We start from the raw sequence: 17,016 nt of genomic DNA, 5'->3' as shown, positions 1-17,016 counted from the left end.
TTTACCTCTGGACCCAATAAGAAATTCACCTAGCTTAGATCAGATTTAAACTTAAAATTTACAAATTAACAAAAATAATTTTGGTGACGATGGCTGAGCTGAAGAAAAATTATTCTGGATAAACTTAACATGGTTAAATGAACGTGAATTCAATGCACATTACTTAAAACAATTTTACTTCCTAATTGAAATATAATAAATGGGACAACAGAGAGGAGAGTGTGTTTCATTACTTTAATTTGACTCCCATAGTTTTTCAGCACAAACAGGAGTCAGTCAGCTAGTAAACATAGAACAACAAGGAGAATGGGTGTGTGGGATGAAATCATAGTGGCAAAAATATTTGGAAAGGAAACCGTTATTTTTATTGTTACTGTCACTCTGTTAGTATTCTGGTATTCATTGGCAAAGGCCATTTATACTCCACAATGCCGAGTAGTGTGCACAGGACCACTAAAGGACATCAGGGCCTAAGGCCACTCACAAGAAGTCTGTTTCTAATTGTTTGGTCAGAGACATTCACACCAGTGCTGGAAGTCATTTTGAAGCTAAGGTAGTACTCAACTTGTTCCTCTTTCCACAAAGGAACAGATGCCGGTCCTGCAGATGGGTGGAAGGCCTTCTACAACCCTCTCCAGCTCTCTTAGAGTAACCGCTTGTCTCCTGGAGTCTGCTCCATGCTCTTAAGACTGTGCTGGGAGACACAGAAAACCTTCTGGCAGTGGCATGTAGTTTTGTGGCATCCGGTAGAGTTGGACTGTTTGTGCAACCTCTGTAGGGTCGAGTTTTCACCTCACGCTAAAAGCAGTGAAACTGACCATAACCAAAGGAAAACTAGTAAAAAAGAATAGATGATGACAAAAAAAAATATCAGCATCCTCCACCAGTAAAACCATTCCTACTTTTGTGGTTGTCTCATTGTTGGCCCTCTACTGCACCTATAGGGTTAATTTCATTTATATTAAAGCTGCAGAAACTGATTAACACATAAATATCTACATGAACTGATATTTGTCAGACACTAAATATGTATTCTGTTTATTTGCAAGGAATCTTTATCAAGTGACTTGTTTGTTGATGACTAACTATTATTTAACAGAGATTAAGTCAAAGAAAACTATTTTTTAAAAAGTCTGTTGTACAACATAAAAATGCATACAGGAAACATAGTTTACCACTATTTAAAGCATATGAGCAAGTCAGGCTGTAAAACATTTGGCTTCTCTCAATGAAATTCTCTGAATGAAATATAAAAGAAAAAGTCTAACATGAGAGAAGGATATGACTCAGAGAGCATGCTGTGTCTTAGTTTCTGCGCCACACAGGTATTGAAGTTTGTCTGGGAGCTACACCATCACTGCAGGGGATGAAGTAAGAACTTGTCTTCAAGCACTCAGGAGTGAGTTTCAGACACACAAAGCAGAACTCTTTCTGACAGCGAGGACAGATGATGTTCTTGCAGCCTGTTTTGTCGTGCTCCACCCTCTGACCACAGGTGGGACAGGCCCGGATGGAGGGACAGGCATCAACCCCCTCAACCTGAGGGAGAGCGGTAGTCTTGCAGTTCTTGAGAAGTTCAAGGTCGTGATTGATGCATCCATCGTTGTCACAGCGGTCAGAGCGTGGAGCGCTGCCTTTCCATGGCTTCAAACACTGCCAGCAGAACTGGGACACTTTGTTCTTGTCTGCAGTGCAGATTGTGCACTGAACATTAAGGTTGGTCAGGTCCTCTCTCTCCACATAGGTTTTGCAACCAGGACACTGTTATGACAAACATTCAAGAATTTCATTGTTTTTGGATATAAACTTTCTTTATTTAGAGTCACATGACTGAAACTGATCAGATTGACATTATCCTCACATCAGTGCAGTAAACTTACCAAGTTAGTTTGTTTTTATCATGATGACTAAGAGCAGTGGGGAATTGCTGGCACTGCTTTGACCAAAGCTTAATGACTACATTTATACCACCTTTAACTAAAATACTTTTATCGATAATTTCTGAAACACTTATCATGTGAAAATGGTACCTTTTTAAGAACAGTTTGAGTACTGTGAGTGGGCCTAAGGGGCCAGGACCTGCTCACTTCAACATTGGGCCTATCCTGATTGCCTCAAATATTTTTTTTCAGGTTTTATTTTTACTTATCAAAATAAATGTTTAAATAAACAAAACACTAAAAATGTTTTTCTTTCTAACAAAAAAGTCATTTATCAAGTTGTCAGCCAAATTATGGCTGGAGAACGGGAGTGAGAGTTAAAAATTTCCGTCTATTTTTTTTTTCTTCATGACAGCGCAGGCGGTTTTGATTGAGATCATTTATTAAATTTACAGCTCAGTGTGTTGATCCTGCTGTTGATATAAATCAGGGAACAAAGAAAATTATCCCCAAAATAGCCTTTTGTTTTGTAGGAGCAATCATTCTCTACTAAACTCTTAACTAAATGAGGTTAACTTGGACACTTACAGTTTTAAATTCACAGTACTCTGTGGCAGCTAGGCGAGCGATGTTCTCTTCAAAGTACTCCATCTCTTCTGTTGTCAGTACTGCCAGCCTGCGCACCTCTTGGTAGGACCACGCTGCATCACACTTCTGTAGCGTACCATTCTTTAGAGCTGGGCACTTAAATTTGTACTGGCCCTGAAAAAGATGTTAAAGATGTAAAGACATCTAATTGATGTTTTTGATAGAAACAAGTTCTAAACACTGGCACAGCATCAAGATTAATTTAATGTTTCCATTTATGTGTTGACTACTTACACTTAACAATTATGACTTTGGTCACCATGGCTAAAAATGTCCATAAAATACAATACAATGTACAATTAAAAATGAATAAATGCATATATATATGTGTGTGTGTGTGTGTGTGTGTGTGTGTGTGTGTGTGTGTGTGTGTGTGTGTGTGTGTGTGTGTGTGTGTTTTAATGAATTATTTAATTTCCCCATTTATGAACACCTTTCTCACTTTTTGTGTTGGTTACATGGTATAAACTGAGAGTTTTTTCTTAAATACCTTTTTATGTAACAGAAAATCCTTTTGTTCATGTGTGTATTCACCATACAAAATCAATAGTAACATTGAATAATAACATAAATATCTAAGCCATTAAATGCAGTAATAGCAGGTCAGTGCATTTAGACATGTTCACCATGAACTACTGAGGTTCAAAGTGAAGGATGTAAATCCTTTAAAGGAGACCTCCCAGTCTGTATGTGTGGTGTCTGTGGTGTAGGGTTAGTCTAGTGTCTTCACATTTGAGTGACAACTTTCTAAAAGATACGATGATCTATCTTGTCAAATTGCCATTGTATTTGCCTATTTAATATTATAAATCCATCAGCAACATTTAAATATAAATTTTGGATGTCTGGATACAGACATAAACCAAAACCTTGCAGAAATGTAGATATTAATTTTCCTACGCAAGCTTAGACAAGAAAACTAAAAGTAAAACTATATGAAAACAATGATGTTATTTGGAACCTGGAAAGTACCTGATCCAACAGGCTGCGACACCACCCAGTGAGCGACTCCGGGGTGACGGCATGGCCGCAGGACATCTCTGCTCTGAGACCCTGGTCTCCTTCCACTGGAGCTGAGAGGAACAACAATAAGCGCAGACAGTGAACTCAACATTGTGCTGCAGCTTGCCCGAGAACCTACTTTGTGCAAAGGCTCCGACCCCGGAAATTTAGCACACAAGTAAAATGTTTGTATAAAATACTACTTCATTTGGTTTAATTGGGATAACCAGTGCATTTATTATAATAATTCCAAATCAAATCACGCACAGTTATTAGAAAGAGCAGAATTAAGGGGCTTCAGTGATGATAACTAGTTGTATTTCTTACGTAGAGGATCCAGATCATCGGGTCTGTTGACGAATCTCAGCGTCGTGTCTCTGGGGTCGTATTGTTTCTCGTCGGTCATTTTAGCTCAGAAACTCTCCGTCCTCTCCGTGGATAAACAATCTGTGTCTGCAGTCAAATGAATTTGTTTTTAACTTTCAGTTTCCCCCAGCAGTTACCAGAAGTCACATGACAACGCCGGTCTGTCTTCTTGCATCTGTATTTCACTTTATTTACTCTTTAAATGTGTCCCTACTGCAACACACCTCAATAAAATTAGTGGGTCATTAGCAAGACTACATCCTGAGGTGGCAACTCCTAACCCAACTCAAATAAATTGAAATAAATGTAATAAAATATAAGTGTTTGGGAAATAATGTACTTCTAAAACTACTTTTGTTGCACCATGAGCTGCTGTAACATTAATCGAATGGCTGAACTGAAGCATGCAGTCAAATTATAAGCTGTGTATTGTGCAAAAATGAAATTCGTAGGATATTTTTCGCGCTGCTTCGTTCAATTACTTCATATGCTGCCTTCATGATCTTATGTGAATTTCCAATACATCCCAACTGAAAAATATATTCCCAAACCTAATTTGCCGAAGGAGTGCATGTTAGGCTCTGGGTTAATCCACATGTGTTTGTGAGTAAGGAGATATTAGGTGTTCTGCATTCACATTTTTAATAAGTTTCTGAAAAAAAATAGTAATTCGATAATTTCGAGATTTCAAACACGTAAGCAACATTGCAGACCCGAAGAGAAAGAGAAAGTAATCCGGGGCTTTTAAATTCATTGGATCTGTAGATCGCAGATTGTGTCGGGAATAAACTAAGTAGTTCGGAAGGAATGCCTTGAATTAAACGGAAGGTAGGGTTCTATGTGTTGTTGTTTAGTGGTTGCTTAGCGTAACCGGTAAAATATGCGGCTTATTTCTTTTTAAGGAGCAGTTTATTCAGCGGTGCAGAAGTAAAGTGGTTGCAGGATGGCACAGAAAATGAACGGACAGTGCACCAATACATCTCTGGGTAAGATTTCAGAAAATATTTAAAGCTCTTTTGTTTGTTTGTTTTTTGTTTTCATCCTCAGGCGTATTGTTGGAGATGGATATTTATCCAGCGTACACGAATTTCGATGTTTCCTTTTTGCCTTTTTTCATTTAGCTTTCATCAACATCCTTATCATCATAAATGTTTAATAAATAGAAAATTGCTGAATTACAAATCTCTCTCGGGATCTGAGGTTATGTTCAGATTCTTTTTCTAGCTAATTTCCTGCACTATAGGTTGATTATTTAGTTTGGGCAGAGTAGCTGTTTTTGATAGGGGTGATATGGGCGGTTGCCCAGGGCGGCATCTTGGTGGGGGGCGGCTTCACGAGCATCGGCAAAAAAAAAAAAAAAAAAAAACAGTTACTCGTACTCATGCAGCCCCAACATCAGCCAGCGCATTTTGGGGATGGCATAGGCACCGATCGGTTTTTTATCGCCCATTTGCTGGGAGTAAGGGCGCCCTCGTTTGCGCCTGCTGCTTGCGGCACAGGGAGGAGAGGGTGGGCTGCGGGGGATTCTCTGTCTGGCTGGAGCAGCATCTAATAACCAACTCGCAAAATAAAATAAAAACAAACCAACAAACACGAAAACACCAGAAATTATGATACAGACTTTTTTCGTTTTTTCGAAATTCTATACGCGAAAAGTGAGCGCGAGAGCCCTCAGTGCGCCTGCTCGCTGCTGAAGTCAAAGTAAACTTTATTGTCATCTCCGCTACATACAGTCCAGTATATAGAGAGACGAGACGACGAGGCTCCAGTTACAGCAGTGCAAGTAAACAAACAATATTTATAAGAAGATTAAGAAAATAAATATACACTTTAGGACTCGTGGTAAAGGGATCAATAACAATTTAAAATTCATAATTTACAGTTTAGTCTGTTACTATTTTTACCATTTCTTCTTGGAGCAACTGTAATCCACGTTATTTCCTTAGGGATTAATATTTAAGTATTCTGATTCTGATTGTTTCAGGATGACCTGCCACATCTGCTTACCCGTATCTTTTGCTTGTTTCTTCTCCTCTTTTTTTCTGTTTTTTCTAAACTGAACACCTGATGACTTTGAACTTTTCTTGTTCATCTTCCATTGGTTTTAATTTTGCACTTCAGTATGAACATAAGTCCCCCAACTCAACCATCACCACAACATGACCTAATAGACCTACACCTTAGTTCACAGATTCGCTTTGTCGAGGGTGTATTTCTGGGATTTCGCACAACCCAGGATTGTGACTAGCCAGCATGAGTGGGTGGGAGGTATTATCCAACATTGTCCTTATCCTGGACAACATCCGGCTCTCAGACACCCTAACTGAGTCCAGCTCCATCCCCACAACATTACTGGTCTTGTGGATCCGTTTATTTTGTCTGTTAGTGTCTGTGACCCTCAACCTGCTACCCCAGCATGCCAGAGGGAATGTTCACCCATGGCACCAAACAGGCTAGGACCGCCCCTGTGGACAGACACTGGAGTCTAAAGAGAGTTTTGCTTGTTCCAAACTGTTGTAGTTTACCAGTTACTGAGGCCACTATACTCCTGGCAATGCTCCAAGCTTAGATGCCCCCGATCTTTGGTTCAATGTAATATAATTTGGAGGTTTACAGGTAGTCTTTGGACTTATTAGCTCTCTTTTTCCTCGCACTGTAAATTTTGGGACATTATATAAATTGGTTTGTGCTTTTCCCAATCAGCCAACCAAATCAAATGACTGAATTTGACTGGAATTGGCAAATGAGATGTTTTAGAGTAATATCAACATTGAAAAAAATACCCAGTTAAACTCCTAATGTAGAAATTATAAAATAACTGTTTTTGGTTTATTTCTCTTCGGGTATTTTATGATCCAGGCTCATGTTTTAAATATATATCTTCTTTGTATGAATTCTCTCTTCTCATCAGCTAACAGGTATCATGGGCTGATAAACCAAGGATCCACATGTTACTTGAACAGTGTGCTGCAGGTGCTGTTCATGACCAAAGACTTCAGAGAGGCTGTGAAAAAGTTTGTTGTCCAGCTTTAAGCATGATTCTGTATTTATCATATATGAAGTTTACGGTGCATTTGTTAATCACTCATGTTTACTTCCTGTGTAGGTACTCTGGAGAAAATCCCCACTCTGAATTCCTTGATCATGATTTGAAAGTCTTATTTGATGACTTGCAGAACTATACAGCATACACATATAAAATAACAAACAAGCTGGGCATCGACAATGGTACAGAACAACAAAACCTTTTTAACACTGTAAACTCCTGAGCACTGTATAACTTTAAAATAATTTAAAATAATTATTAAAATATTATAAAAATGGAAAATTGTAGGGTAAAATTACAAAATGACTTCTTTTAAAAAATAATAATAATATGCATTTGTCACAGTGAATGAACAGCGTAATGCTGCAGAGTACTTTGAGAGGGTTTTAAGAATGACCAGCACTGATGCATCAAAGGTAAGGTCTTTATCGATGCCAAAGGATATCTATATCTATACACTGGATCAAAATATCCCTTTTTAATTGTGGAGTCTTTGCCTTAGAGTATAAAATGCTTTGAACAACTTTTGTTGTGAACAAATGCTATCTAATTATAACTGAAAGAAAATGAACAGATTTTTGTGCATCTGTATTTTCAGATCTTCCACGGTCAGTTAGTAAACAAAACCACCTGCTCTAAAGGTCATATACAGACTGACAGAGATGCACCATTTTGGTATCTTCAGCTTTCACTGGTGGATTCCTGCAGTGTGGTAAGGATCTGACAAGATGCAAACTTGTCAGCATGTTCTGTCTGTCAGGACATGACAGCTGTGAGAAATTGTTTTGACCTTACATGCTTTTGTCAATTACAGATATATAATATTTTCCGATTTTCAGTAAATAATAACTGTTTTACTTTCATTTTATCCACTTTCTATAAAAAGCACAACACTCATTTTTTTCACTGCGTAAATTGTGTTACACTTTATCACTTTGTTACTATTTTAGTATACATCATTTACACATCATTATTGCATAAATCAAACGATTTCTTTGTGGAGGAGTACTGACATGATAATTCCTGTAGCTACAGTGCTATAAAAATGAAATAGTTGTTGAACCATGTTAAGTACCATGGCCTAAGTACAGACTTCATTATAAAACCTAAAACCTATAAAATAACTTTTGGGGTGTCTAAATGATTGATTTAGGACTGCTTTATTTAATTTAAAAATACACAATTTATCTAGTTTTGCCTATATGTGTACTGGTTAGATTTTTTCTTTTCACTTTTCTCTTAAACAATACATCTTAACCTTTGAGTCTGACCTAATAAAGTTAATGTGTCATGTTAAAAACCTTCTTCTTCAAGAAAAATTCTTCACCTCATTTCACTGGTCAGCACATCTTTGTCAGAGCTGATTTTAAATAACATTTTTCAGGTGAAGGGCATTGAAGAGTTCTTTAAAACTTCAGATTTCTGCGGAGAAAATCAGATTTACTGTGAGCAGTGTGGTGACAAAGTTGATGCTACTATGGTGAGTTTAAAGAAAAGTTTTTGATTGTTTTATGATTCATTGAATACAATTACTCAAACATATTAACATGTATTGGGAACAGACAAGCTCCCTGAGGCAACTGTTGTTGTGATTTGGTGCTTTATGAATATAAAATATAATTGAATTGAATGTTTTTCATTCAGACAGCTGTAATAAAGGATCATCCAGATGTTTTGTGTCTGCTGCTGAAGAGGTTTGAGTTCAACTATAATTACATATCATACATCAACTCTTATGTGGATGTTCCTGAAACCCTGCAGATACCAGAGGTACATGTATAGTATATTTTAATATTTAATCAATATCATTTTCATTGTCTTTGCTCATTCTGATGGCTGTCATTTTTTCTTTGGGGATCAGAATCAGAAATATGAACTGTATGCAGTTGTGGATCATTTTGGGGATCTGAAAGGTGGAGATTACACCGCAACAATCAAGATCCAGGAGGAACACGGAAACAGATGGCATCATTTTCAAGATACCAGAGTCACAGAGGTAAGACTGATAACTTTTTCACTGTTGATACTAAAACATGCTCCTAAATCACTGTGTTGCACAATTACTTGTATGCCTTACAGTGGCAAGACAGATCCATCATGTTATGCTTGATTATTTTTTCCATCATCAGCTTGTCTATCAGCCATTCCAGCTGAATAACACTGAGAGGTATGTTTTTGTGCTTGTTTCCCTGACTGTATATATTTTTCCATTTATTTTTCCATTGTAGTTCAAATATTACTTGAAAGTTGGTATGAATACATACATACATACAATATGTATACAATGCAGGGAATAAGCACTGAAGGCATGTACAGCTATCTTTCTTTTGGTGCCTGAATCGTTCGTGAAAATTGTTTTATATTAAATAATTTTGTAAAGTAGCAAAACAAGAGCACTGCGATAGACAGGATGTACCCTGCCTCTTGTCTGTGGTAGATTGGATAGGCTCGAGACCCCCGCAAGTCTGATAAGGATAAGCGAAAGAGAATGGAGAATTAATGGCAAAACAAGTGTTTTGTAAAAAGTAAAAGGTGGTATCAAATTATATTTAAAATATACTGAAATACCCATTATGCAGAATGTCCATTTTCTGTGTAGCTTTATCAATGATAATATTGAATTACAAAATTTATTTTAAAATTTGTAAAAATTCTGCAAATTATAAGTAATTGAGATTCTTAAATGACTGGTAGAGAGTAAATGGTGCAAAATTAGCATCCAAATAGTGGAGTAGATGTAGAAATAAGCTGGTTTGCAAAACCCCGACAATGATAATTGAAACTCAATGCACTTCACAGGGAAAATGAAGACACATAAAACAAAGTGCAAAAATTGGGTTTACAAAAATGCTGTTATGTATAACACACAAGCCATACATTTAGATTTATTTGAAAATGAATTAAATGCTTTTTTTCCCATTAGATCCCAGAGTGCATATCTTCTTTTTTACAGAAAAAGTAAAGGTAAGGACAAACTGTTTTTTAAAAAAAATACTTAACTGGTTTTCGTAGTGAGTACATGAAATGTTTGCATACCTAATTTCTAATTCGTCTCCCAGATGCTGCTGCTGAAATGGTCAAGGAGATGCGCAGCCTGGCCATGTCAAATATGCAGGTCATACATGAGGGAGCAGCCCAAATTCCACAGGTAAGATTTATCACTGTAGGCAACTCTGAAATCCTTTTACATACTGTAAAGACGTTGCAGTTTGTGCATCTGTGTGATAGTTTATAATTTGTAAAATAATTTCTCACTCTTAGGACCTCAGTCAGTTTCAGCTTGGTATCATGAGAGGAAGCTACCTGTGCAAAAAGGCCCTGAAATTTCTTTACTACTAAAGAGTCCACAATCAATTGTCCACTTAGTCATAGTGAAAAGAACTTTTAATGCTTTAGCATTCCAAGACATTTTGGACAATTTAATGCGCCCAACTTTATGTAAACAGCTTCGGGGCAGTCATGTCTCTCTGTTTCCTGTTTTATTGTAAAGGTCTTGTTTCCTTGTTCGATGTATCTAGTTGTGCTTCCCCTGTGGCGTCATGTTAATTTGTGTCAGCTGTGTCCCCTGTGTGTTCTCACTTCTCTTGTTATCTGTGTAATTAATTTGTGTTTTTTATGCCATTTGTATGTTTTGTCTTGTGTTCAGGACAATGGACTGAATTCCATCGCAAAAAGTCTGCCTTTAAGGTCCAGCAAGCAACGTTTTCCATCAAGTTCAACTGGCAACTCAGGAAGTCCAGAAAGCCCTCGAACTGTATTAATTCGTAGGATAAAGGTTGTTGAAGATCTTTTGGTTGTATTTAAGGACAAAAGCATTATGACTATGACTTTAAAGATGGACTTTGTCAATGAAAGAGGTATCGATGATGCTGGTGTGTCAAGGGAGGTTTACACTGCATTTTGGGAGCAATTTGTGGAACAGTGTGAAGGTGAAACAGAGCGAGTTCCAAGGCTGAGGCCTGACTTTTGTGAGGCTGAATGGCAAGCGGTTGGTCAAATTTGGGTGAAAGGATTTCTAGACCATGGTGTCTTTCCAGTGAGGCTATCAAAGGCTTTCATTTTAGCCTGCATTCATGGAATTGACTCAGTCAGTATAGACATTCTGATGACATCGTTTCTAAACTATGTCGCTCCTGTTGAGAGATCAGCAGTTGAAAATGCTCTCCAGGGCACAATGGGTGAAAGTGATGAAGAGGACCTGCTTGACCTTTTCACAAGGATGGGCTCCCACTCTCTACCTCCTAAGAACAACATGCAACTTGCCATTGAAAGAATGGCTCATAAGGCCATTCTGCAAGAGCCAAAGTACATAGTTGATTGCTTCTCCACACCTATGGCAGGTCTACAACAGAAACTGTCAGACAAGGAAAGGGTTTTGTCTCTGTATGAGACAAAGAAGGCCACAGGCAAAAGAGTATTGCAACTGTTTGAAACAACAAACATGGTGCTGTCTCAAAGAGAACATATCACCTTTAATTATCTTCAGCATTATGTCAAAACTGCTGATGAAACTAAAGCTGAAAAAATCCTGCGTTTCTGCACTGGGTCTTCAGTCATTTGTGTTGACAAAATTCTTGTGTCCTTTAATGCTGAAACTGGGCTCAGAAGAAGGCCTGTTGGTCATACTTGTGACGCTACCCTTCATATACCGTGCACTTACAGTTCTTATCCTGAATTCCGCACAGAGTTTGACAACATTCTTTCCAGCAATTACTTTGAAATGTACGTAATTTAAACTCAATAGAAGTGCTTTAAAGAAAAATACTTAAACCTGTAATTGTTCCATTGTTATAAAGAGAAAAGTATGCTTCTACAGTAAGTATTTCTAAAACTGCCCAACTTGCACAAAAGCAATCAAGACCAATGAACAGTACAACAGGCAAAAAGAAAAGGATGTACATATGGTTTTGGGCTAAAAGGTCTATTAAATTATTAAAATAATTGAAGGTTAATATAGATGACAACCTGTTTACAAAATCTACAAGCTAATGTAGCCTGTGTGAAATGTTGCCTACAAAGACTGTCATGTAATGATAAACCCAAGTTTGCTTGATTAGCTTTCAGAATTTCTATGTAACATATGTTTTAATATACTACACTTGATCTTGCCTCACAGCAAGGTCCTGATGAGAATAGATGAATACATATGTTTTATGTCCCAAAATATAACTAGTTGTTTTGTAAAAAATCATATTACTATCAAGTTTTCTTCTTGAAAAACAGTTTGTGCATATTGCCAGAAAATAACATATAGATTATCTATAAGCCTTTGTATTGCCTTGATTAGTTAAAAATCACCAAGGAATTATTAACCACTAAAGATTCTCTCTGTCAATGACATTAATTGCAATTGTGCTTTTCTTTCATTTGTATTTCTTTGTTGTTGAAGTTTTTCTGTTACATTGGGAGATACATCCTCAAAAACCTTACTTTTTTGTGGGGTCCCCCAGGGGTCCATTCTTTGCCCACTCCTTTTTTTCAATTTAATGCTCTCTATGGGTTCAATTAAAAAAACAAAACAAAAAAAACCATGGCATCTCATTCCATTGTTACGCAGACAACTCACAGATTTACATTCCAGGGTCAGGTAAATGTGAGAGTCCTCTGAAGGTTTTGTTAGATTGTTTGTTTGTTAGATTGTTTAACCTAAATGAACAGAAAACAGAGGTCATTGTGTTTGGTCCCTGTAACCTCTATGAATTTGGCCCCCTAGAAATAAATTTTAAAAAACCTTTGCGAGGAACCTCAGAGTGATTTCTGATAGTGATCTACTTTTTGCTAAGCAGATTAATGCTGTAATCAAGACCAGTTTCTTTCATCTTTGGCTACTTGCAAAAGTGAGACCCTTCCTTTGTTTCAAAGACTCTCAGAGAACTATCCATGCCTTCATTTCATCTCGCCTAGACTTTTGTAATGGTCTTTACACTGGTGTCAGTCTGTCATTAGTTAATCGACTGCAGCTGGTCCAAAATGCTGCAGCACAGACCACATATGCCCCATACTAGCATCCTTACACTGGATGCCAGTTAGCTTTCAAATTTATTTTTAAAATTATATTTGTTTTTAAGGCTTTGCACGGGTTAGCACCCTCATACCTCTCTGGTCTTTTAAACTGGTGCACACCTGCAAGATCACTGAGGTCTGTGGATCAAATGCTTCTAACTGTCCCGAGGTCCAGATTAAGGTACAGAGGAGACCAGCCCTTTGCCGTGACTGCTCCTGAATTGCAGAACAAACTGCTCCTTTCCACCAGGACCTCCCCAACATTAGACACTTTCAAAACCCATCTGAAAACCCACTTTTATTCCTTGGCTTTGAAATCAGAATGAGTTTTATACTACTTTTATTTGTCTTATTCGTCTCATTTTATACAACTTTTTCTTTGTTTTTATCATGTCTTCCTATGTTTTTATGTCTTTTAATTATCTTAAATGTACAGCACCTTGGTCAACAGCTGTTTTTTTAAATGTGCTATATAAATAAATTTTACTTTGACTTTGTCTGTAGTATGTAGTTTAAGAAATAAAAGTTTGACTATATTTCAGCTTATTTCTCCTGTACTTCATAAATGTACCATTACATTCTCACAAAAGGGGTGAGTGATGTCAAATGAAGCATATCAATTAACTTACGTAACTTAAGTACCATTTGTGTGGCATACCAAGTGTGATATTTTATGTAATATCATCAAATTTTAAGAACATTTTCTGCTTGACCATTTCTGATTTCCATAAATATTTTAGAGAATAAAAATTGGACATTTATAATGAATTCTGTGAAATTTTAGCTTCACATATCAAATACTTGGCCAGAGGGGCCGATGGCGCGATATGGCAGCCTCGCTTCTGTCAGTCTGCCCCAGGGCAGCTGTGGCTACAATCGTAGCTGCCTCCACCAGTGTGTGAATGTGAGCGTGAATGAATAGTGGCATTGTAAAGCGCTTTGGGTGCCTTGAAAAGCGCTATATAAATCCAATCCATTATTATTATTATTATTATTATTACTTTTCAAGATGTATTTTTTGAAAGATGGTCTGTTGAGCGACATTCATGCCTTGTTTTCCACACGTTGAAATCTGCTGTGATGTTTAAATATGAATATCTACAAAAATAATTAAAGCAATAAACCTGGAAATCTAACAAGCTTGGAAAGAAGACCTAGGTGACTAAGAACATCCACAGAATGAAAACCCTGGAATTTTCACTGGCATTTCTTACCATCACATTGAATTGGGATCTGTAATAAGAGATGCATCAAAAAATAACTGAGTATTGGGTTGTTAAAATGTGAAAAAAAATATATTCATCCTTTAATGTGTAATATGTGAGCACACATACTAATAAAAGACTTCACATTCTAAAAGTCAACCAGTCACAATTTTTGAATGGTATATAGTTCTGTTTTACGATAATGCAAAATTAAGCATTTTCTATTACAGGTTAATAATAAAGGGGCAATAGCAAGGTTGCAAGAGGGAAACAAGAGCGTGATAATTTCCAAGTTAATTCTATACAATTATCAAAGTAATAATCACGTAATAGCCAAGTAATATCACGGTAGCAACCGTGGTTACAGCTGAGTAATGTTAAGCTGAAATCTATGTAACTGGATAATAAGGGCCCCAAAACTCCAGCTAATAATGTGGAAATGCAGCTATCCTAATAGCAGGGTTACAGGAAGAAACAAGAACGTAATAATGTGGTAATTTCTAAGTTATTACCACCCGATTACTTGTGGTAGTTTATGTGTAATAAGCAGGAAACATAGTTCCAAAATGTAAGACTGTCTGTTTCTATTTATTAACTATTAATAACTATCATGAACAACCTATTAAAGCAAACTTCAAAAGTGTGTGATTTTTACCTGGAAACAACCTTGAAATAATAAAAAGAAACATCCTGCAAAGACCAGGCTGCCAGTAGGTAGACTGCTACCTACTGGGAGTCTGCACTTTCCATTTTATCTGTGGATAAAGACAAAGAAGGAAGTGGGATGACAACTGCTAACTTTAGCCACCATTTGCCTCCCGTTTGGCTTGCCTAGTAGGTCGATGCTTGGATAACCCAATGGATTAAAACAATACATATGGAATCAAACCCACATTATAGCTACTGCTGTAGGACTGCAAGGTAAGTAAAGATATTTTTTTTATTCCTTAAGTTATATTTAGGACCATGTCTATTGTAGTTATTAACTTGTGCCACATATTATCAACTTATACCACTAACAGACAAGCTAACAGTAGGTTAGTAGCTAATGTTAGCTTAGCTGATAGTACAGAGTTGTCATAAAAGCTAAGGTTGCATAAATGTAAAGTTATCATGAAATAAGCTGACGATTATTATTGTAAATATGAATAGAGAACCAGATGTGGTTAGTTATACTTTCAAATAAGATATATTACACACTACTGCTCAAAGGATTTTAAAACACCCCAGTTTTTCCAGTCATTTATTGCAGTTCAAGTTGTTCAAGTTCAGTGAATAGCTTGAAATGGCACAAAGGTAAGTGGTGAACTGCCAGATGTAAAAAAAGAGAGGGAGAGAGATACGGTTATGGAAAACTGAAAACCAATGTATATTTTGTAATTCAGAGTTATTAGTATACAAAAAAAAAACCCTTTTGAGAGAACAGAAAATAAGTTAGCAATTTAAAGTTGTTCTGCAGCAATAGAGGTTGATCAAACCCTGAAAGCTGCTTCTACTAATTTCTAGGTGTTCCAACTTTTCTCGATTACATGTAACACCCTCTGTCTGCTTAAAAGCAGTGTTAGAACACACTGTGGTACCACACGCATCAGTTGAAGAATATTGTACTACAGAAAGTAGAGTGTTGATACAAAGTGTAGAGAAAAAGGCAATTAACAATGGAAGAGAGTCAGGCCATCATAACACTTAAAAATGTAGGTCTTTCCTACAGAGAAATTGCAAAGAAAGTCTGGTGTTAGTGAGTCCAGTTTCCTTCACCATCAAAAGGCACTCAGAAACTGGGGCAAACTCTGACAGGAAGAGGTCTGGTAGACCCTAAGTCACAATTGAATCAGAGGAAGCTTCTGCGAGTTAACAGCTCGCGTGATAGGCGGCTCACAGGACAACAGCTTCAAGCACAGTGGTTGCAGTAAGCAAGTCTCAGTTTCAACTGTGAAGAGGAGAATTCAAGTTTATATATATATATATATGTGTGTGTGTGTGTGTGTGTGTGTGTGTGTGTGTGTGTGTGTGTACATCTCCCTCTTTTTATTGTTGATTACATGGTATACAGTAAGAGCTTTTTCTTTACTTAATAATTCACTCCTCAATTTAAAAAAAAAAAGGTATGCCAGCTAATATTTGAGCCTACAAATATACCCTTGTTTTAAAAGCCTTACGATCATCTGTTAAATATACAATGTGTTTACCCCTATTGTGAATAATCTTGACTTCCAACCGGGGATCTTTGATATAGGTTTTAAGGAATGGAAGAACAAAGGAATTCAGAGACTGAGGGACTTATTCTCCGACAATGTAGTTGTGCCATTTGACCAAATGGTTGAGAAATATTCTCTCCCCAAACATGACTTTTTCCGTTTCTTACAGATAAGGCATTATATTTTACATAGTACTAGCCTTAGTGAGAGTCACGAAGTCTCTCCTGTTGAAAAATTATTAATTTTAACAGACAAAGAGGTACCTGTGAAGATATTTTATAAGGCTTTATATTCTGTACTTTTAGTGATGTCACAGAGGCTTAAAGGCACATGGGGAAAGGAGTTAGGTATAGCAATTGATGATGAAGAGTGGAAAGATGTCTGGAGTTATGCCAAATCAATCTCAGTTTGTAATCGTACCAAAGCAATACAAATCATACACAGAATGCATATATCCATATTTTGCAGACATCAATATAATCCTACCCTTTCACCCATGTGCCTCAAATGTAAGACAGAAATTGGTACCCTAACTCACAGCTTCTGGTCATGTTTGAAATTGCAAGAATGTTGGTCTAATGTGTTATCTGAAACGGAGAAGATTTTCGGTTGTGAATTGGAGATGGACCCTCTGTCTCTCATACTGGGCCTCCCCAGCCGGCGATTAA

The 17,016-nt window shown here is 37.0% G+C and overlaps 2 protein-coding genes across 2 annotated transcripts in view; one reads left to right on the top strand and one right to left on the bottom strand.

Annotated features, from left to right (window-relative positions):
- Positions 1 to 220: 220 nt before the first annotated feature.
- LOC309703247 (putative E3 ubiquitin-protein ligase RNF144A-A) lies at positions 221 to 4,043 on the bottom strand. The gene is made up of 4 exons (XM_082527983.1): positions 3,858 to 4,043; positions 3,501 to 3,601; positions 2,469 to 2,642; positions 221 to 1,761 (listed from the first exon to the last, which is right to left on the bottom strand). The coding sequence occupies exons 1-4, from the start codon at positions 3,934 to 3,936 to the stop codon at positions 1,306 to 1,308; spliced, it is 810 nt and encodes a 269-aa protein (XP_082384109.1). The 5' UTR covers positions 3,937 to 4,043; the 3' UTR covers positions 221 to 1,305.
- Positions 4,044 to 4,150: 107 nt separating this feature from the next.
- The window catches only part of LOC309703056 (uncharacterized protein), a 56,611-nt gene continuing 43,745 nt past the window's right edge, over positions 4,151 to 17,016 (top strand). The window contains exons 1-13 of the mRNA XM_082527760.1: positions 4,151 to 4,724; positions 4,799 to 4,882; positions 6,808 to 6,910; positions 7,003 to 7,124; positions 7,288 to 7,358; positions 7,541 to 7,654; positions 8,327 to 8,422; positions 8,587 to 8,712; positions 8,804 to 8,938; positions 9,072 to 9,109; positions 9,866 to 9,906; positions 10,002 to 10,090; positions 10,589 to 11,675. Coding sequence (XP_082383886.1) covers positions 4,840 to 4,882; positions 6,808 to 6,910; positions 7,003 to 7,124; positions 7,288 to 7,358; positions 7,541 to 7,654; positions 8,327 to 8,422; positions 8,587 to 8,712; positions 8,804 to 8,938; positions 9,072 to 9,109; positions 9,866 to 9,906; positions 10,002 to 10,090; positions 10,589 to 11,675 — 2,065 coding nt within the window. The 5' untranslated portion in view covers positions 4,151 to 4,724; positions 4,799 to 4,839. The remainder of the gene's footprint in view (positions 4,725 to 4,798; positions 4,883 to 6,807; positions 6,911 to 7,002; positions 7,125 to 7,287; positions 7,359 to 7,540; positions 7,655 to 8,326; positions 8,423 to 8,586; positions 8,713 to 8,803; positions 8,939 to 9,071; positions 9,110 to 9,865; positions 9,907 to 10,001; positions 10,091 to 10,588; positions 11,676 to 17,016) is intronic.

Source organism: Aulonocara stuartgranti (genome assembly GCF_965226115.1).
Source record: "Aulonocara stuartgranti genome assembly, chromosome: 3".
Lineage (NCBI taxonomy): Eukaryota > Metazoa > Chordata > Actinopteri > Cichliformes > Cichlidae > Aulonocara > Aulonocara stuartgranti.
The sequence above is the reverse complement of the archived record's forward strand: the minus strand, read 5'-3'. Positions and strand labels throughout refer to the sequence as shown.

Excerpts from the sequence above, each read along its gene's own strand:
- LOC309703247 (XM_082527983.1), bottom strand. The coding sequence starts at position 3,936 with ATGACCGACGAGAAACAATACGACCCCAGAGACACGACGCTGAGATTC. Across the intron at positions 3,602-3,857 it reads CGATGATCTGGATCCTCTAC|CTCCAGTGGAAGGAGACCAG; the intron begins GTAAGAAATACA and ends TGTTCCTCTCAG. Across the intron at positions 2,643-3,500 it reads GTCGCAGCCTGTTGGATCAG|GGCCAGTACAAATTTAAGTG; the intron begins GTACTTTCCAGG and ends CATCTTTTTCAG.